Source organism: Genypterus blacodes, unplaced genomic scaffold (assembly GCF_046128005.1).
Source record: "Genypterus blacodes isolate CSIRO-AG114 ecotype Tasmania unplaced genomic scaffold, CSIRO-AGI_Gbla_v1 ptg000170l_1, whole genome shotgun sequence".
Taxonomy (NCBI): Eukaryota; Metazoa; Chordata; class Actinopteri; order Ophidiiformes; family Ophidiidae; genus Genypterus; species Genypterus blacodes.
The window spans coordinates 20,851-40,522 of NW_027466971.1; the positions used below are offsets into that span (position 1 = coordinate 20,851).

General features: G+C 48.4%; 2 protein-coding genes across 5 annotated transcripts; one reads left to right on the forward strand and one right to left on the reverse strand.

Moving 5' to 3' along the window:
* Window positions 1-864: 864 nt before the first annotated feature.
* odr4 (odr-4 GPCR localization factor homolog) lies at window positions 865-4,485 on the forward strand. 3 transcript variants are annotated; one of them, XM_076167679.1, is made up of 14 exons: window positions 865-1,017; window positions 1,417-1,537; window positions 1,641-1,751; window positions 1,837-1,929; window positions 2,178-2,284; window positions 2,423-2,459; window positions 2,669-2,812; window positions 3,051-3,146; window positions 3,248-3,295; window positions 3,401-3,520; window positions 3,594-3,696; window positions 3,783-3,986; window positions 4,083-4,133; window positions 4,209-4,485. In XM_076167679.1, exons 2-14 carry the CDS (start codon window positions 1,433-1,435, stop codon window positions 4,277-4,279), a joined length of 1,290 nt encoding a protein of 429 aa, XP_076023794.1. In that variant the 5' UTR covers window positions 865-1,017; window positions 1,417-1,432; the 3' UTR covers window positions 4,280-4,485. The 3 variants fall into 3 exon arrangements, with proteins under 3 accessions (XP_076023794.1, XP_076023796.1, XP_076023795.1); XM_076167681.1 differs by having other exon boundaries at window positions 4,086-4,133; XM_076167680.1 differs by having other exon boundaries at window positions 1,420-1,537.
* Window positions 4,486-4,757: 272 nt separating this feature from the next.
* wdr33 (WD repeat domain 33) lies at window positions 4,758-19,394 on the reverse strand. Of its 2 annotated transcripts, none has more exons than XM_076167678.1 (21): window positions 19,215-19,394; window positions 17,265-17,483; window positions 16,119-16,187; window positions 15,754-15,858; window positions 15,292-15,387; window positions 14,783-14,934; window positions 9,742-9,839; window positions 9,483-9,609; window positions 9,239-9,393; window positions 9,064-9,142; window positions 8,857-8,967; window positions 8,666-8,760; window positions 8,448-8,534; window positions 8,130-8,269; window positions 7,882-8,034; window positions 7,055-7,756; window positions 6,875-6,923; window positions 6,471-6,789; window positions 6,144-6,310; window positions 5,692-5,856; window positions 4,758-5,448 (listed from the first exon to the last, which is right to left on the reverse strand). In XM_076167678.1, the coding sequence occupies exons 2-21, from the start codon at window positions 17,466-17,468 to the stop codon at window positions 5,297-5,299; spliced, it is 3,225 nt and encodes a 1,074-aa protein (XP_076023793.1). In that variant the 5' UTR covers window positions 17,469-17,483; window positions 19,215-19,394; the 3' UTR covers window positions 4,758-5,296. The 2 variants fall into 2 exon arrangements, with proteins under 2 accessions (XP_076023793.1, XP_076023792.1); XM_076167677.1 differs by having other exon boundaries at window positions 7,055-7,759.
* Between the last annotated feature and the right edge of the window lie 278 nt (window positions 19,395-19,672).

Here is a 19,672-nt window from a genome sequence, read left to right on the forward strand (position 1 = left end):
GTTGTAATCCTTTTCCGCCTCCATCTCTATTTCCACTGCTATTGGCTGATGAGTTGTCGGGCAGTTGGAAAGAAAAACAAAGGTGAAAGTTCGAGGATAAAGTGTAAAGAATGTAAAGTGTCAAAACGCGATCACCAGCACAGTTTAACAAAACAATGACGGGTCTGACTGCTTCATTAGGCTTGGATTTAGTTTAATGTGAATTCAACTTATTGCACCTAACTTATTTCACTCCTACTCTAGCACTAGTTATGCTCTGAGCTGTTGGTTTTGGAAGGAAATGCACTTACGATTTCTCGTGACCTGAAGTTCTTTTGCCTACCTATATTGAACGCACTTATTGGAAGTCGCTTTGGATAAAAGCGTCTGCTAAATGACTGTAATGTAATGTAATGTAACTTCTAACACTATTGAGCTTAAAAAAACAGTGACACCTTCAGGGACGGACACCCACTTTTAAAAATTCACAAATCAAGGTATTCTTGGTTGTGAACCTGGAAAGTTTGATATGTAAATGACAATAAGGACATTTTATTGTACTAGGACATTTCATTATACTTTAAATATGGTGTTGTTAGTCTTTTAAACGCAAAGCAGCTAATTCCCAATATATTCACTATCACAGCACAACAAATGAGGCCTAAAAATGATCTTTGAAGAGCCAAATATGAACTAGATTAAGTGAAGTATAAGTATGACATCATTATTGTAGCTCTGCTTCTTTAGATGACATCACTGTTGTGACTTTGTGTGTGACGTGTTTCGGCGCTTTTATTTTATAAACAAAACCCGGTGTTCCGGTAATGTTTATCCTTCCGCTCGCTAACCTGACCATATAACCTTGTTTAGTCCATGACGACAGAGTGCTGCGCCGGAAACCCCCGTGAGCGCTTAGCATGATGGGAGTGTAGTTCCGCGCAGTGCTGACGAGAGGAAGATTGACTTACGCGGTTCCCTTGCGTTGTTCTGGACTATCTGCAGGTTCTGGACTATCTGCAGGTTCTGGACTCGCTTCAGGTTAGTTTCTGCTCACTACTGCGTGACGTCACACTCGTGCTGTTTGAAGCTGTTAGCTGGTCTATTTGATTTGGACGCTTTATATTCACTTTAACAGTGTGTCTCTCTCTCTGTCTTTCTGTCTGTCCGTCCCTGTCTGTCAGTCTGTCTTCTTCGGGTGTCCCGCTCAGTTTAATGTTCTATGTAAGTATAAAGTTTCACTAAAGAGGAAGACGTCTGTGTTTGGCCTGTCAGAACAAAAGCTCAAGTCACTGTTTCACTTCATGTTGGATGCATAGACCAAGAAGGAGCTCGACCGACGTAGCAGCGTATCTACGTCACCTCTGAACGATAACGTGAAGGAGGCCGAGACAGCGCCGCCGCCTGGTCTGACAGCACTTTACACTCTCTCCCTCTCAGCAGCTGATTGGTCGTGATGGGCCGTGCTTATATCGTGGACGAGTCAGTGGAGGTTTATCTGTCCAGACTGTGTGAGACTGCAGCTGGTCCTGGTCCTGGTTCAGGTCTGCTGCTCGGACAGGTGAGAGTGGAAGAGTTCACTTCACTGACAAACACCATCACACTGTGACTCCAGCTGAGCAGCAGCTGTTCCTGTTCAACCAAGATGCTCCCCCCTCTTTCAGAGCTCCCCCCAAAGAGATTTCGTAGTTATGGCAATCCGGACACCACACAGGGAGGAGGCAGCAGCTGGAAGCTCATTGGACAAGGAGTGGGTGACTGAGCACGCCCGGCAGGTCGGCCAATCAGAAGCAAGATGCATCCACGTAGACTGAGAGCACCTGAACAAAGCTTACAATTTGTGTGTGTGTGTGTGTGTAGGTGTCCAGGATGCTGCCTGCAGGTCTTTCTGTGTTGGGCATCTTTATCATCACCGACACTGAGGCCAAGGATTCACTGACATCACTCCAACAGGTCACACACACACGCACACACACACATTACATTACGATCATTTTGGCAGACGCTTTTATCCAAAGCGACTTACATTACATTATATTACCACCCTTCGCAGAGGGGGGAGCAATTGAGGGTTCGGTGCCTTGCTCAGCCTTGCTCCTCGGCAGGGACTCAAACCGGCAACCCTCCGGTTCTTAAGCGGAAGCACAACCCACTCGACTACTGCCTCCCACACAATTTGATATATCAGTGTTTGTGTGTAGCTTGTGTTTGCAGTGGACACCCTGATCTCCACGGAGCAGCTGTGGGGCCCCGCCCACGATGACATCACAGACAGGGTCACACTTCATGTCAACTCCAAAACCAGGAAGTATCCTTGTGCAGCTTGTGATTGGCTGGTGTAGCTGCGTGTTGTAGTGTTGTGTTTTAGTGAACGACCTCTGGGTGGAGCTGTTTCCCTCTGTCAGGTCTTCATAATGTGGAGAAGCTCTTTAACCCAACATGTCAGAACCGTCTGCAGAACCTTTGATGTCAGAGACCCCAAGGTGAGCTGTGATCCAAATCTTTCATCATCATCATCATCATCTCACTTTATTCTTCTAGCATTTACACTTTCTTCTAAAGAAATCTGAGTTTATTCTGGAAATCCTGTCTGAGTGTTTACAGTCGAGCTTTCAGCAGGAACACGCAGACACCTTGATCACACTGAGCGTACACACACACACACCCTCTGCTCTGTGATTGGCTGTTGCAGAGTGCAGCCAAGCCTGCTGATTGGCGGTACCAGTCAGGTGTGTGTTCCTCCTGGACCACTGTGTCCTGCTGGGTGGACCTGGACGTCATCATACAACTGCCAGAGACTCAAACCAGCATCCAAAGCATGGACACATGTGTCAAGGTCTCACACACACACACACACACACACACACACACACACACACACACACACACACACGCTCGGAGATCAAGGTCAGAGGTCGTTACTGCAACTGACCAATCAGAATGGAGCTTTACAGACAGATAATAAATGTCCTTAAGTATGACCTGACCAACAGAAAGGTTACCATGGAAACAGCTACACAGCACAGCAGACGGTGAAGAAGAATGAAGTGAAAACACCTGTGTGTTTGTTTCAGGAGGGACTGAGCTCCTGGGTGCAGCGGGTGGAGGGAGGAGTTTGTCTGATGGATGGGAAGAAGCTTGAGGAGGACTGGGAGCTCACAGGCGGACAGGTGAGGAAGCCTTGCTCATGGGCACTCTGCCAGCTGCTTGATATGCAGTAATGTTCAAGAAAAGTTTGTTTCCTGATGATGTTAACCTTTGGCGTTCACAGAGAAGAAACGTGAAGCACACGCATGTGGCTCAGCTGCTCATCACCGCGGTAACACACACACACACTTGTTTGATTGTTGCTTCTTTAGTTAAACGCTCTGTAGGGGTCTGATCACCCTCCAGATGGTTTATGGGTCAGATTACTGTGTGACAGGATGAGCGCAGGCTGCCCGGGACAGTGTGGAGGTGTGGAGGCAGCCTGTCAATCAAAGGAGCCATCCACAGCAGAGCGTACGTGCACAGCAACAAACCCACAGCTGGACACGCCCACAAGGTGACGCACGCACACACACACACGCACATGCACACGCACACAGCTCATGCCATCATTTAAATATTCCCAACAGCTGCTGAAACGAGACGTGGTTTCTACGGTAACCACAAGGGTTCAGATGGTTCTGGAAGATCTGCTGATGGCACAAGAGAGACACACACACACACCCTGCACAGGTACCACGCACGCACGCACGCACACGCACACTCACACTCACACTCACACTCACACTCACACTCATCCTCTCCCTCTTCATCCTCAGAGCAGCTGCTTCTTCCTCGCCGTCTCTTCTGTCCAGTGAAGGGGGCAGGGCCTGTGTGTGTGTGTGACTACCAGTTCGGCGATGAGGGCATGGCCGATGTGACAGACAGGCTGAAGGAGATGTTGGATGTGGATGCAGCAGAGAAAGACTTGGATGGGGAACAGGAAGTGACTTCAGAGAGCGTGACCCCGCCTCTCACACATGGTGTGTTTACAGTCCAGAGCCCATTTACGCAGTCATACATGAAGTGTAGAGGTCATCAGAGGTCAGACTGTCCCTCTGTGTGTGTGTGTGTGTCAGCAGGGAGCGATGTGGAGCCGCACCAGACGCCGCAGAGCAACAAGTACCTTGGTAAAGACGCTGTGCATGTGTGTGCGTGCATGTGTGTGCGTGCGTGCACTGCTCATGTACTTGTTTGTGTTTTAGGGGTTGCCATGGCTACTGCTGTCGCCCTACTTGCCACTGCTGCCTCGCTGCTCTACCTGGACCAGATCTAACTCTCTCTCTCACACACACACACACACACACACACACACACACACACACACACACACACACACACACACACACACACACACACACACACACACACACACACACACACACACACACACACACACACACACACACACACACACACACACACACACACACACACACACACACACACACACACACACACACACACACACACACAATAAAAGGGTTAACTGTCCTGGTTGTGTGTTGACTTCCTGTACCTGTGAAGGCTCAGCTGGTGTGTGTTTTCTTGTCATACATGACCTCTGACCTGGGCTCCTCTTCAGTCTCAGTCTGCTGTTCTCTGATAAGATGAATCCTCTGCTCTGCTGTGCTGCGACTTGTTTCTACTTCCTGTGACTAAACGTGGAGGTGGAGCTCCAGGGAGACTGGCGGGCCGACTCAGGCCCACAGACCTTATGTTGTTATCACATTTACAAAAAGACGACAAAAGAGTGAAAGTTTGCACAAAACTTTTACAAAAACAACAAACAAACAAACTGTACACGCTAACAATGCCTACAGGGCGACCTTTCAAAATAAAACTGAGTGTTGAGCTTTTACTCCGTTGGTTCACTGGGTCTACTTCCTGAACAATGGAGTCCACAGGTCACTGCTGGGGAGTCGGGACGTGGCGCTCTCACTTCCTACTGTGTTTCCACTTTGACAGCCTCAGCTGGACTGAAGGTAAACATGCTAACACGCTAACAAAGTGACACAGTGTGTTTTTATGCCACCTGTTAGCATGTTAGCTCGTAGCACAGCTGAGGCTGATTAGAGCTTAGACGAGGATCAGCTGTTTCCTGTCAGACTGTAATGGTCCCTGCAGGCGTCCCCTCATGGCGTTTCTGTGAAGCGGATCCACATCCTGACCGGAGTCGGACTAGAGAAGATGAAGTGAGGAAGACGAAGACGATCGTTTCTGTCCAGAGTAACAAAGAACGGGATGTTTCAGGTCAAAGGTCAGCGGGCTCACAGCGCGGCCTCCTCGGGCACTACCGGCCCCGCCCCCCCCGCGGCAATCCTCTGAGCGCCCCCCCTCTCCTAGACCCCGGTCCGGATCCGGGTCCTCCTGCCGGGCCCCAGCCGGCCCGTCCTCCTCGTCCCGAGGGGCCAAAGCCGCCGTCATCCCTTTGCTGGGGCCGAGCTGAAACATCAACATGAAACATCTGCATCACTTCCTGTTTGTGAAAATGCTTCAATGACAACAATAAACTGATTCATGCTATCACACTGTTAAGCTAGCAAGCGTTCCTCTAACTCCCCTCTTCGCCATGGTAACACACAGCTGTCTTTCTGTTTGTAAACAAACTAATTCAATCATTAATCATCAATTGAGAAGAGAGACTGAAGCTCAAACATCTGGTCCCTTCAGTGTGAGCGCCCTTACCGCCGTCAGCCCCAGGAGGCTCTCGCTCTCGGGGATCTCCAGTCCCAGGCCCGTCCTGCCAGGGCCTCTTGCGGGGGGGCAGCGAGGCCATGTCCATGCCCTGCAGGGAGGACGAGCGCTCTCGACCCGCCGGGGAGGAGCTGTCGTCCCGGTAACCATCATGACCTGCAAAGGAATGAGCGGCGAGGTCACCTGATAACTGTGTGATGCCGTTTAAAGCTTCATCATGATATGCTAGCCGTGTATGCTAACAACAAGCACGGACTTGTTCTTTTATTCACACACACACACACACACACACACACACACACACATTCTGACAACAAACCACACCCACACAGGAAGTGAAGACACATGATCATATTTGACCAAACACATCCTTTTTGTCAGAATATGGGTGTTTGCATGTTAGCATCATAGGATAGCATGCTAGTCAGCTGACAGGAAGTCACCTCCTCCTCCTCCTCTCGGTGGACCTCCTCCCCGCGGAGGCCTCCCTCTGCCCACGCCGTCCCAGCCTCGGCTCATCTCCTCTTGACCGTCAAAGCCCTCGTCCTGACCTCCGTACTCCTCGGGGTAACCTCTGCCTCCGGGGCGGCCTGGGCCTCCTCCTCTGAACCTTGAACAGGAACGCATCACTCCGTCAACAGGATTCAAGCAGACTGAGACAGGAAGTCCACAGAATGTGAGGAGCAGGTGGCACTGCAGCAGGTACACCGTGGCTCTGGGTCCAGCTCAGACCCACAGCAGGTTCCTGCATGGAGAAGCTGTGATCTCACCTGTCGTCTCTCCGTCCTCGGAAGTCTCCACCGGAGAACCGTTCCTCGGGGCCCCAGCTGCCCCCGTTTCCACCTACTCCTCCTCTGTGGCCTCCTCCTCCCCTGTGGCCTCCTCCTCCTCCTCCCTGGTAACCTGGTCCCGATCTCCAGCCCTCCTCTCCCCTCCCGTGAAAGTCCTGGCCTCCCTCAAAGTCCTGAGGTCCACGTCGGCCCTGCTGGCTGTCTCCCCAGTACGATCCTGAACCCTGGTCTGGTCCTCCGGGGCCTTGGCGGTCAGGAGGACCCATGTGGTGGTTGGGTGGCGCTCCTCCTCCTCCTCCTCCTCAAATGGAGAAACACAAACAGTGAGAAGAGGAGCAGCTTCTTTCCGACTCCTCGTGTCCACGTCTCTCTGATGGACCTACCTTTGGTGCTGGAGCCCTGCTGGCCCATCGAGTGAACCGAGCTCGGACCCTGGACACAAACAAACACATTCAGAGGGTCAACTGGGTCAAACTGGGCTTCTGTCCTCTGTGAGGGAGGGACAGACAAAAGAGACAGAGGCAGAGAGACAGACTGGGCTGACTGGGTTCAGTTCCACCCACCTGGTGCTGCAGGTACGGGGGTCCCTGCATGTTTCCTGGAGGGCCCTGTATGTTTCCATGGGGTCCTTGCATGTTTCCATGAGGTCCTTGTATGTTACCTGGGGGCCCCTGCATGTTCCCTGGGGGTCCGTGAATCCCTCCTGGGGGGCCCTGCATGTTGCCCATAGCATAATTGTTGGACATGTTGCCATGTGTCCTGGATGGACCCATCATAGGACCCTGGGGGCCCATCATGTTCCCCTGAGGTGGCATCATGCCTCCTTGAGGTGGAGGCCCCTGAGAATCCCTGGGCCCCATTCCTCGAGGTGGTGGACCCATCATTCCACCAGGGGGGCCCTGCATCCCTCTGGTTCCAGGCCCCATGCCATGGGGGCCTTGGGGACCCATGTTCCTTGAAGAGCCGGGATGTCTCTGCATGTCTTGTGGTCCCATCATGCCCTGTGGGGGCCCCTGGTGAGATGTCGGACCAGAAGGGGGGCCCATCTGTCCCGGAGGCATGAAAGGGGGCTGCATGCCTCCAGGGCCCATGGGGGGTCCCATGCTGGTGGACATCTGCTGAGGAGGCATGTTTGGGGGAAAACCCTGTTGTGGAGGAGGCATGGGGCCCCCTGAACCAGAGAAGGGGGGCCCGGGGCCCTGACCTTGTGGGGGGCCCATGTTTCCGTCTGGATTCATGTGGCTTATTCGCTCCATCTTCATTTGCTGCTGGAAAAAGCACAAGTCAAGTTAGAGTAAACGCTCAGAGAGAGTTGGAGGCTCAGAGTCTTCAGGACCTACAGGGGGCCCACAGACCTCCAGCAGCAGGACCCACAGGGGGACATACAGACCTCCAGCAGTAGGGGGTTGGTGTACTGCAGAGCTGCCATCTCCTGCTCCAGCTCTGCCTGAGTTTTCTTCTTCCCGTCCACTTTCTGCTCCACCTTCCTGTCTTTCAAATCTCCACCAGGGGGCATCATGGGAACTTTGTTCTCTGCCCAGGCCTGCAGAGAGAGGGGGGGGAGGAGCACATCAGGACTTGATGGGGTCTGATGATGATGATGATGATGCTGATGCTGATGTTCCAGTCGGTGTTTACCTGTTGGAACTGAGCAGGTATGGGTTTGGCGTAGGGGACCTTCTTCTGTGGGACCTTCTTGGTGTCTTTGCCCATGACCTCATCCATGCCCCAGTCCAGTCCAGGGATTGACATCTCTACTTCAGGAGTCGTCTCTTTACCTGGACAGAAGGACAGAAACTCTAAGGCACATTTCTGCACCACCGTGACCTTTGACCTTTGAAAGTAAACAGTCTTAACATGAAGGGGACACAGGACAAGCAGCAAGTGAGGAAGGTGAAGATGACTCACTCACCGCTCTGCCCCCCCCCGCTCAACCGCTCTGTCCCCCCCTCTTACCGCTCTGTTCCTGCTCCATTGCCGCCTTCAGCTGCTCAGGGATTCCCATCCCAGGAATGGCGGCCACACTGTTTGGCTCCATGTCATCTGAAACACACAAGGACAGGTCTCATCCCTAAAACACATTAGCAACCAGCTTGGACTATCTGATCTACGTAGTAACACATTCATCCTCTGCAGGATAGAGTTTTGTGGCGTTGCCGTGGAAACAAACTCACCGTACTCTACACCGTCCTCCGACATTCCCGGCAGCAGATTAAGGTTGTAGCGGTCCCTCATCTTGTCGCCAGGGCGATTTCTGGTCCAGAATTTACTGGAGTGAAAACATTCACAACATCAAACATCAAACAGGAAACAGGAAACAGCGACATAAAGCTGAAGTTACTGAAGGCCTCTCTGGTTCTGGTACCTGGTGTGATCGTTGGACCCAGAGCACAGGATGTGACCCAGCGGGTGCCAGGCTAGACTCCAGATCATCCCCTCATGAGCCATCTCCATCCCCCCCACCTCCTTCTCCACACTGACACACAACAAGGAACAAGGCTGATTGATGTGGTGCTTCAGACCCACTGATGCCTCACAGGGTGATTGATTGATCGATTGATCGATTGATTACCCAGTGTGCCAGAAGAGCAGCGAGCCGTCAGATCCTCCGCTGGCAAACAGACCTTCATGGACCGGATGCCAGGCCACAGCTGAGGACAGGAAGTAAACAGACCCTTTTAGAGGTGCTTTGAAGGTGGATCAGACCCTGGAGCGTGATGAAGGGAGCCCTCTGCCCTCTCACACACCTGTAGCTTCCTTTTTGTGTCCTCTGAAGACCTGCAGCTCCTCCTTCAGGTTCCGGATGTCAAAGAGTTTGCACAGGTGGTCCCGTGACGCCGTCAGCAGCCAGTTACCGTTCATGTTCCACTTCACCTCCATCACTGTGTTCTTGTGGGCGTGGCTGTGGGAGAGCAGAGGAGGTCATGGTGAAATTGGAGTCTGAATAGGTTGATTGATAAGTTCTGAGCTTGTGCGCTGTGATGAACTCACAGTGTGGCCAAACTCTGGCCGGTTTTTGGGTCCCAGAATTTGATTGGCTGCTGGCTGTCTTTGCTGCCGGAGACGATCAGGCCTTTGGTGGGATGCCAGTCCACACACTTCACGTCAGCACCGTGACCTGGAGAGACACAGGGACATTAGCGATCACGAGGACGTGATGGTTACATTAGTAACGCCAGTCTGTAAAGATACGTCTTCTGTTTTCAGCCCATTTGTCTTGTTGTTGGTGGGTCAGAGGTCAGAAGCTTACCTCTGAGGATCCTCTCCTCGTGACATCGCAGGAAGTCCCAGATGCGAACAGTGCCGTCGTCTGAGCAGGTAGCAAATTTGTTATCCGTGGGAGAGAAACTGAAGGAGGAAGAGTGGAAGCAGATAAAGAGTCAACAGGAAGTCCACATCACAATCTTCTTCAATCAATGTATCAATAACCAATCGCGTCTGTTATGAGGCATGAAGACAAGAACTGAAACTGAAATAAAACCAAGGTGAGTTTATAAATTCTTCTAAGAAACAAATTGAGGGATAACTTTGAATATTTAATGAAATAAAGTGCTACTTGAAAGATTCAAACTCCAGCCAGACTGAACAATCTGAATGTTAGTTAGTTAGACTGCAGCTCTGCTGAGCAGAAACAGGGATTATATGAGCTGCTGACTGGCAGGATGGGCACAGGAGATTTGACAGGATCAGGTTCATTTTGGCAAACCAGATGCAACACTTCAGTGTCTAAGCCACAACGACCAATGGCTCCCACCAGGGGTGATTGATCATTAGTGAGCCCACCTCAAAGTGTTTTGCATATTTGTCACCATCTTCAAACTTCACAAACTTCCAATGCTGCTGGAGGGATTTTATTTAATGAGGCATTTAATGAATTGGGACCTCCTGATTTAATGTCCTCATATTTAGTTGCCAATTCAAAATACTGGATCATGATTTGTCAGCAAAACACAACAGACACCTTACTGCCTGTGCCAGGATAACACTTCACTTCATCATCACCACAACATGATCCAAGTATGAGCCGGTCAAAAACTACCAACAGTTTCCAGCTCAAAAATAATTTTCATGTGAGAAGAGCTGAAAGTCTGAGGGGTCAAACAGTTCAAAGCCACAACCATGACCAGCAGGTCCAGAAGCACTGCACGCCGTCTCCTCTCTCCAGCTTCTCCACTGTTTCCTTTTACAGCAAACCATATGTGCAGCTGCTGTCACCATGGTGATCTACCCTGGTCTGCATCTTGTTTTAATTCTTTTATCTCTATTATTTATGTTGACTTCCTTTTTAAAATGCCTTTACACAGTTCAACATGAGTTCACATCCCACGCTTGGTTTCAGCGAAATCTTGAACGACAGTATAGGAATGTCTTCTTACATTTCAGCCTGATCGCCTCAGCCTCACTACTCAATAGCGACGCTGCTGCCACCTGCTGGTATCTGCCACACACGGCACTGAATACAGCCAATCTCTTTCCAACACAAAGGAACGTTCAAGTGAAACTTAACGCAGCTGGTTTGTGTCTCATGGTCATTCTAAAGGACGTTTCTGTGCTTCAAACTCTTCTTGACAAGCTTACACAGATGTAAGAAGAAGCTCCATGCAGTTAAATAATTGATTAGTCTTGCTGTTATTCGGAACAGACAGACACAGAACGCTCTTCTGTTATTGTAGTGTAGCATAAAAAAGGTTGAAAAACAAGTCCTGTCACTTTATTACTCTTGACATCATTATGACTGGTTTAGGACTTTGACCTAAGACTCCTGCTGCCAGCCAGTCTAAATCCTTTCAGTCAATCAAATGAGCAGACAAATCCCTCTGCAGGTTTCAGTCTTTGTTCTGAGAAGAATGAAGTCAAACAAATCAGTTAAGTCTCATTTTGTTCAATTAATCACTGTGCGCTTATTTTGTTTTCTGTAGGGCAGAGATGGTTACCGTGGCAACAGAGGGGACAGGTATTTAACAGAGGAGTAATGTGATTAACCCTTTCAAACTTCATGCAAACACATTCAACGTTTACCTTTATAGTGAAGCTCCACCTTCCCAAAGTTAGCAAACGTGCAGAACTGTGTGTAAATTTGAGATAAGGTCAAAAGTGAAAAGGCGGGCAGGAGCTTCATCCACAGGACACTGACTCCACTCTGCTCCACTCTACTTTGTGTCACACAGGTTTATATTCAACATTTTCAAGTCTGATTGAACAACTTTTCAAAACATAGAGGAAAAACTCAAAGTGGTTTTCTGTTTGAACCTGTGTGATCAGTTCTGACGCAGATCCATTCAGCCTGTTTGTCCTTCACTGACTCAGCTCCATCTCAGCTACATGATGCTGCTAGTTGATGTTTGTAGCTCTGCTAGACACTCGGCTCTGCCTGGAGACACAGAGCTCCTATCTGAAGAGGACTGAGGGACCACCAGATCCTGATCGTACTGATCCAGATCTCTTCTATTGATTGTCTATCATGGGAGACATCTTATTCTCACTTAATGGATGTTTTGGTTTTATGAATTCAAGAAAATGGTTCACAAAAATCTCCCATGGATGGTGAAAGTGAAAAAGCTCCTACAGCGCCCCCTGTGGTGGTGGGGCCCTTCTACACCAGACGCCCCAACACCTGAACTTAGTATGCAGATATGTTATGGTTTGAATCTCGGCTGATGCTGGGACTTTTGTTTACACGTTGCATTGCTGCCTGTAGTGGGACCTCTAGATGAGTCGTTGGGTTTGTTTTCCACATTTCCTGTTCGCTCTGTGATCGCTCATCATCCATTCAGAAGAGCAGCGCCTGCGTTCATGAATGCGTGTGAGTGGGGGGTGGGAGGGGGCAATCACTTAGCCTAGATGCATCACATTCACACCTGGACACTTGTGATCTGATGGGTTAGACAGCTGATCCACATCTGCCAATCAAACATGTATCTAAGTAACGTCAAGGCAGCTGACTGCAATGTAAAAACAAAGCTGCTCAGGTTTTGTGGGACACAGACGAGTTTAACTGGCTGGTGGAAAAGGGGGCCTGAGTGTGGAGTGAAGCAAACTAGGAGCTCCAACGGATCCCAGAAACCAAACCTGAACTCAGGGCTGTGAAGAGACCACCAGAGGGCAGGAACATCACGCATCAGCACAGGACTACTGTGTTACTGACAGGAACACATTCAAATCAGAGGACCGAACCAACTCTGGAAAAGTACTGCCAAATAGTTTTCTGAGATGTTTCAGTGCCCCAGTGGTCCAGCAGCACCGCAGTCAAGCTGAGTGTGACTGAAGCTGGGTAGAGACAGAAACACAGAGAGGGAAGATACAAGCTGGGCAGCCAGTACATCAAAGAAACATTTTAGCAATCACGCTCGCGCCCTATATGTACGAGCAAAGCCTGCAGCTCCTTCATGCACACTGTACACCGACAAGTAAGGAAGCAGTGCTCACACTGAAGATGTCCATTGTCATTTCTACTTTAAAGCTTACATAAGTCAGTTTACTGGACACCTTGGATTGCACTTCAGTCAGTATTTATAGTGTGTACACACACACGCACTCGTCCAGTCTGCTGTTCCCGTTCTCTTGGCTGCCACATGTTGGTCTCGTGGGCTTGCTGAGCACTCGGCTGGCCTGAATTGCGGGGAAATCGGATCTGGAAACTAATCAGTCAGCAGACCAAAACTTTCTGACATGATAGAAATCCATCCCCTCACTTCATCCAGATCTTTGAACATTCAGGTACACTACAAGACAAATGAGTCAGTTTAGGCTAAAGAGTGGTCAGCCTCTTGAACTCAAGACATCCTGGAACCCCCATCCCGCCCCGCCCGCCCCCCGAAGAGGTGGACCAGAAGTGTCTAGACAGGAGACCACAGGACAAACACTGGAGGGATCATCTATCCAATCTAACCTGGGAACATCTTGGGATCCTTTGGAAAGAGCTGGAGAATGTTACCAGGGAGAGGAACATCTGGGCTACTTAGCTTAGCACGCTGCCTCCATGAGGTGGAGCTAAGTGGAGGAGAACAGAAGGTAGACGCTCCATTTGTTGACCGTTTACTAACGAGAGAACATCTTTCTGAATGCTCGTTCATGGAGATCATGCCATTGTGTAGTCTGTACATACTAACATCACCACCTCATCTGCCAAAGCAACACAGGCGTTATGACGACACTGAACCAAAGCATTGTGGGGATTCTGATGTGGTCCTGTGCAGACACAGCCAACATCAACTCCTACTTAACACGGCTTTCTCTGCTCTGCAGTCAGCATGTTGGGAAACAGTTTGAGTGCTTTAATAGGATGGAGTCAGGACAGGAAGCAGAGGACCTGCTGATCACATCACAAACCCACTCAGACCCTTCAATACTAAAGGGAAGGCTGGCTCTAGAAGCAGCTGTGCACCGTCTAGCCCGACAGCAGCACACACAGCGGCTCAGCCCAACAGTCAAGCTGCTGAGGGACAGACGGCTGTCTCACCATGAGAGACGGAGGCCTCGTCTGTCCTGCACAGTAAGTTTGTGTATTTCCACAAAGCTCTTAGTCTGCATGCATCGGTACTTAATGCTTTCACAGGCAGCGCAACAGGTTCTTCTGTTTAGCTCATTTTGTCGAGTAACAATCTGCACTGTCAGATTCTTTTCTCTTCAAAAGCACAAACACTGATGGAAATGAACGTTGGTGTCTCGCCTGTGAGCTGATTTAAAGTGAATTGGACCTACACAAAACTGGAACTAGGACGCCTGGTTTCAGCTCCCTATGAGTGCGTCTGTGTTTAAAGCTTTATTTAATAAGCTAGGTGTCTAAAAAAGGCAGAAATGATCAGCAGCAGCTCAGTCATTTGATGGTGTAATAACCAGACTGTGTGACTGGAGGAGAACTGCACCATCTTCCACTTTATTGTCTTTATTTGGGAAAGCTCACCTCCACTTTATTGGTCCTACAAAGCTGTGACTGACTTTTATTGGTTGAGTCAAACCCTGGGCTTTTATTGGTTAATATTCCAACCCTCCAATCAGCTTTATTGGTCAGTGGGCCTGTGTGGAGCACACAGTGTTTAACTTTATTCAACAAAATCACAGCAGAAATATGCAGAGCCACAGCAAGTGACACAAATAACAACAGAGCAATGCAGTGTTGCAACAGCAGCACACACTTACATCTGTCACTGAACCACAACAACACGGGCCGACACAGGGGGGAGGCCAGACCCCGCCCCCATATGGCCGCCCCCTGGTAGTGCAGCAGGGGAGCTGCCGACAGCGACACTGAGAGACTGCTGTTAACTACAGAAATGAGATTGGGTGTAAACCTGGCTTCTCTAATGGCCTCCTTGTGAGCCTGGAACATCTTGACGTTGTTCATGTTGGACTGCCAGTACTTCACGTAGCCACCGTGGTCGGCCGTCAGCATCCACATGTCGTTGTGAGACCACGTCATGGCCCGCACGGGACTGTCATGGGCCTGCAGGGGGCACACAGGGGAAACACTTTAAACCACCATGGCAGGTGAGACCTAACCTACGTTCACATAGCTCCATTGAGTTCTCTCTTTCCCACACCGCAGAGCAACGACACCTTTCTATTCTTTCCTTCTATTTGTTACATTGTTTATATTCCAGATTAACGCCTGATCAACTATACAGCAACTCAAAAGGACAACAATTTAATCACTTTGATTTGTACAAGTACGTCTGGCTCAGTGCGAACACTGCACTGTCTCAAGATTTCATCAAACATGTACCAGATCATTGATAGTTTCTTTATAGATCAATCAGATGGAGGTGTTCATGGAATGACACATTTTTTTATGGATGTTCACCTGTAAAATGGTCTCAAAGTTGAAGGTGAGTCCGTTCCACAAGGTGAACTCGCCACTGGAGGCACCAGTGACCAGACGGCGACCTTCGGGAGTCCACTGAAGAAAAACATTGAGGAGACATGGAGGGAGGAGACATAAGATGGAGAGACGAGAGAAAGGCAGCGGACATCAAGCACACAAAATTAGACAGAATACACACAAGGTCCATTTATCCAAAGTACATCCAAGTGTGTGTGTGTGTGTGTGTGTGTGTGTGTGTGTGTGTGTGTGTGTGTGTGTAGTTCTATACAATCAAACAGCATTGTGACATTGGTAGATGTTCGATAATCTGAGCACAAACTAGTTAGGATAAATGAAAGGCTGGACAGAGTTGGAATGGAGCTCTGATCTTAGAGCTTTACAGTTTTACTCCAGATAGAAATGACTGCAGCCTCAGTCTGAAGGATGAGATGGTGAATTTACCCTGATGACGAACACAGGACACTTGACTTTGTTGGTTGAGGTTCGAACAAACTTGGTGGTGACGGCATTCATGGGGTTGTTCAGCATGCCGATGGGAGGAACGAGCTGCAGGGAGACATTAAGATGAGGGAGTTAGGGAAGCTTTGATGATCAGACAGACCAACGTTATGAACTGTGACCCTGCACCAACAACAAGTTTGATTAATTATTACATTTACAGAAATTACAAAATGCATGTTCATCATTCAATCATTCAGAGCTGATTGGCACATCAATTAATGAACAAGGCGTCCAGCTTCATGAAAGACTGTTTAATAGGCAGCTTACTGCTAAAGCCAGGTCACCAGTGAGTGACATGTACTCACGTCGTTGTAACATCCTGCATCAGGCTGGATGGCCCGGAGATCTCGATAGTCTCGCTGCCACAGGCGATTCTGCAGAGAAAAGATCACCGTTTGAACCTTAATTCACTTGTTGGGGTTGATAGTGGTGTTCTCTGGTCACTAATATTAAATGTGTTAAAGTTTAAATCATCATGCCAACCTATCTACTCAGGCGGTTTGTTGCATTTGGTCGGGAATTCAAAGAATTAGAAATGTAAAAAGTTGATCCATGGCACTTTCCTTATTCCAACAGAGACACGGTGTGATGAGGCAGAGTCATCTATAAGACTCTACACTGAAGTAGTGAAGTGAGGAGCAGAACAACACTGCCATCATGAGAGCTCCTCACTCATATTTAAGTAAATGCTGATGCTTTGGATGCTTGTGTTGCTGTACTTTTAAATACATGTTTCCCCAATGAAATGTGTGTGTTTGGCCCTGTAAACCGAGCAGCATCACAGTCATTTCAGGGCCAGACCACACCAACAGAAATATGTCCATTTGCATAAATGTTACTTCATCACCCCAAAGTGAAACATTTACTGACCAGGTGTTATTATTCGGACAGGCTTTTTTAAATTTCTGTTGACTAAGTCATGTATGAGTGAGCTGAATGCCTAACTATGTTCTTACTCAGGACCCATGGCCTAAGAGGGAGAGAGAGTGTGTGTATGTGCTTGGGTGTTACTGAGATTAAGATTTTAAGTTTCAGTGACTCTTGTGTTACTCAAATTGGACTTATTTTACTGCAAGATGATTTAATGTTGGGCTGCATAACTTGAGGTTGCACAATAATTCCGTCTTGAAGTGAATGAATAATAGATTGTTTCATTTGTTTGTGTTGTGATAGCTTAATGCAGATAGCACTCCGTCATGTTGGACTGTAAACCAGAGATCAGCTAAGACCCAACACTACTTACTGTTGTGGAATAATGTTTGTTTTCACCTGAAGAGGATTTAATAAAATACTTAATATAAATGAAACAAGTTTGAAATATTTGGGGGAAATTGTTTATATTCACTGAGAAACAGAAAATAATCCTAAATCACTAAAAGGTACAGCCCAAGTCACTAAAGTCGTGTAGAGGAACATTAAGCTGGTTAAAGATCAGAGGTTACACTCCGTACCTCCAGGTATCTGATGACAGACGGGTTGTAGTCGATGGTCTTGCGGTTGACGGCCTTCCTCATGCGCTTGCCGTCGAAGGTGAGCTGCTGCATGGCCTGCTGCTGGGCGAAGTCCGGCCGTTTATAGAACACCTGCCGCGGCGCCTGGTGCTGGAAGCGCGGCATGTGGAAGAAGCGCTGCGGCGAGCCGATGTCCGTTGCCATGGTGACCACCAAGGTCTACAGGGATGAGACCAGGTGTTTCTTTACATGTAGGTCCAATATAGCAACTAGTTCAGTAAAGTGGTGAGTTCTAGCAATTCATATTCCTAGTGACGAGTAAAAAAACAAAACAATCCAAAAACATTCAAGTAGAAGAGACGATGGTTACACTTATACATCACATAACCAAACAAATCTCTTTGGTCATCGGCATGGTCTCAACATTTCCATCATGTTCTCATTAAAGTGAGCAGAGATGAAACTCAGGAGAAGGAATCATTTCATGTGTCCTTCTTAATGATCCATTAATTATGATGTTTGCATTTGAATGAACAGAGCATTTAGAAGCATTCTGCTGGTGCATTTCCGGTGTACATGAATTCACAAAGCACATGCAGGAGTCATAGAGACTGTCGCTTTATTATACTACATCTTAATGTCTCAATAGATTATTTACTATAGGTCATTTTGATAAATGTGTTCCTGCCTCAAAAGGATCCTCTTAAGTGAAGTTGGTATAACAGATATCTGCCATAATATTGTTCAAGACAACACCCATCTCTCTCAAATGTTCAGTATCAGTGTAGCTCCAATGATGATAAATGGAAACGGGACGTTTAAGAAACACAAAACAGCTGCAGCAACTTGCATGTACCAGAACAAACTGTTCCATTAACCCATTACCCATCTGACAAACCAGGAGTAAAACAATCTAATTAGACAATTAAACATATTCCAGGCTCGTCATGACTTGTTGGGAATACAGAGTATTGGGCATATCCAAATCAGAACTCCTGTTCCATAATCCAGTAGTGGTAATACAGTTTTCCCTCCACGACGCATTAATTATTGTGTGTATATTGTTTCTTGTGTGAATTTATTTTGCATTTCTTTCTTCTGCGTCTATGCTGCTGTGACAGACTGAGATTCTCCTCCGTGAGATGAATCAAAGTCCTATGAAAAGGTTCAGAAGGAGCAGATAAGTTCCTCCGCTATCATCCACAGGGTTAGCGTCTATATAAGACTACTTAAATACAAGTAGAATGTTGAGAAATGCAGCAAATTGGGGTTCTTTTCGTCGTTAGGGGTCGTTGACTTGTAATGTATAGAGATTAAGTTCGGGTTTAACAGCGGGGATCGAAGAAAAGAAAAACAGCATCATCTAAACCAGGGCCTGGACCGGGCTGTGACCCGGGACACGAGCAGGCTGGACGGGTTCACTCAGAGTTTAGCTGCTGGAGAACCGCGCGTTGAAGTGAAGTCATAGAGCTGCTAGTTCTGGCCTCGGCTGTTCTGGAGGAGAACACACTACGTTAGCCGTTAGCAGATGCTTAACACGAGGTTTCAGTGGAACGCTTTACTAACGTAGAGCCAAAACACCCAGTTAGCGGCGGCATGTTACGCTGCATCATAATGCCTCTACGTGAAGTGATCGGTTTGTGTTCCTTCTTTACAGCCATTTAATAATCCATGAGCTGCGATAGCCCCCCCGTGTACACGGAGCCTTAGCGCTGCTAGCTGGCATCAGCGTCTGTGCGAAGCCACATAATCCGTGTGTTTAGGAGCGAGGTGTTAGTAACACGGGTGAGTGTACACTTCAAAGTAGGCTTTAACTCTTCCTCTATTCGCTATTTAGAGGGGCACAGAGCCGTAGAGACACGGCGGCTCTCCGCGTTGGTCGCTCTTTGCTACTGTTTGCTAACAGTTAAATGGCGGCGCAAAGAACAACAACACGTAGTTGACACTCACCGCTACCGAGTCTCCACCGCTGAATGAGCTGTAGAGCAGCTGGAACCTTCTGGAAACGCTTTCTGGACAACACACAAGGGAACTTTAGAGAAGCGAAACGACAGCTTTGTCACTTTAGCCACCCGCAAGCTCCATGGCGGCGTTTCCTCCTCTGCTTCTTCTCGGGCCTGTCGCAAAGCATGCTGGACAATCTACCAATGGGCGGGAAATAGAGCCGTCACCGTGCCAGGGATGCTGGGAAATGAAGTCCGCTAAAGGACTGCAGATACGCGGTGACAAATGTTTAATTTTGATACGTGTAAAATCTTTCAATCACGACGCTGCGCCAGAGCAAGAGTACAACACAAACGACTAAATGCTGTAAGTGTATGAAGTGGTGATGTTAAGAGAATTCAAAGAACACAGCATAATGGTTTTAATGTTCCAATATTTCAAATCATCCAGTGACGTTTTTCCTG

What these genes read in the sequence shown, in the direction of transcription:
- wdr33 (XM_076167677.1), bottom strand. Translation starts at nt 17,468, where the DNA reads ATGGCAACGGACATCGGCTCGCCGCAGCGCTTCTTCCACATGCCGCGC. An exon ending in GAGGCCATTAGAGAAGCCAG is followed by an intron (nt 9,840 to 14,782) that starts GTTTACACCCAA and finishes TTCCTCCTTCAG; the next exon opens with TTTCTCTCCCACGGATAACA. An exon ending in GGGTCCAACGATCACACCAG is followed by an intron (nt 8,761 to 8,856) that starts GTACCAGAACCA and finishes TTTTCACTCCAG; the next exon opens with TAAATTCTGGACCAGAAATC.
- odr4 (XM_076167679.1), top strand. Translation starts at nt 1,433, where the DNA reads ATGGGCCGTGCTTATATCGTGGACGAGTCAGTGGAGGTTTATCTGTCC. An exon ending in GCATGGACACATGTGTCAAG is followed by an intron (nt 2,813 to 3,050) that starts GTCTCACACACA and finishes TGTTTGTTTCAG; the next exon opens with GAGGGACTGAGCTCCTGGGT. An exon ending in CACACACACACCCTGCACAG is followed by an intron (nt 3,697 to 3,782) that starts GTACCACGCACG and finishes CTTCATCCTCAG; the next exon opens with AGCAGCTGCTTCTTCCTCGC.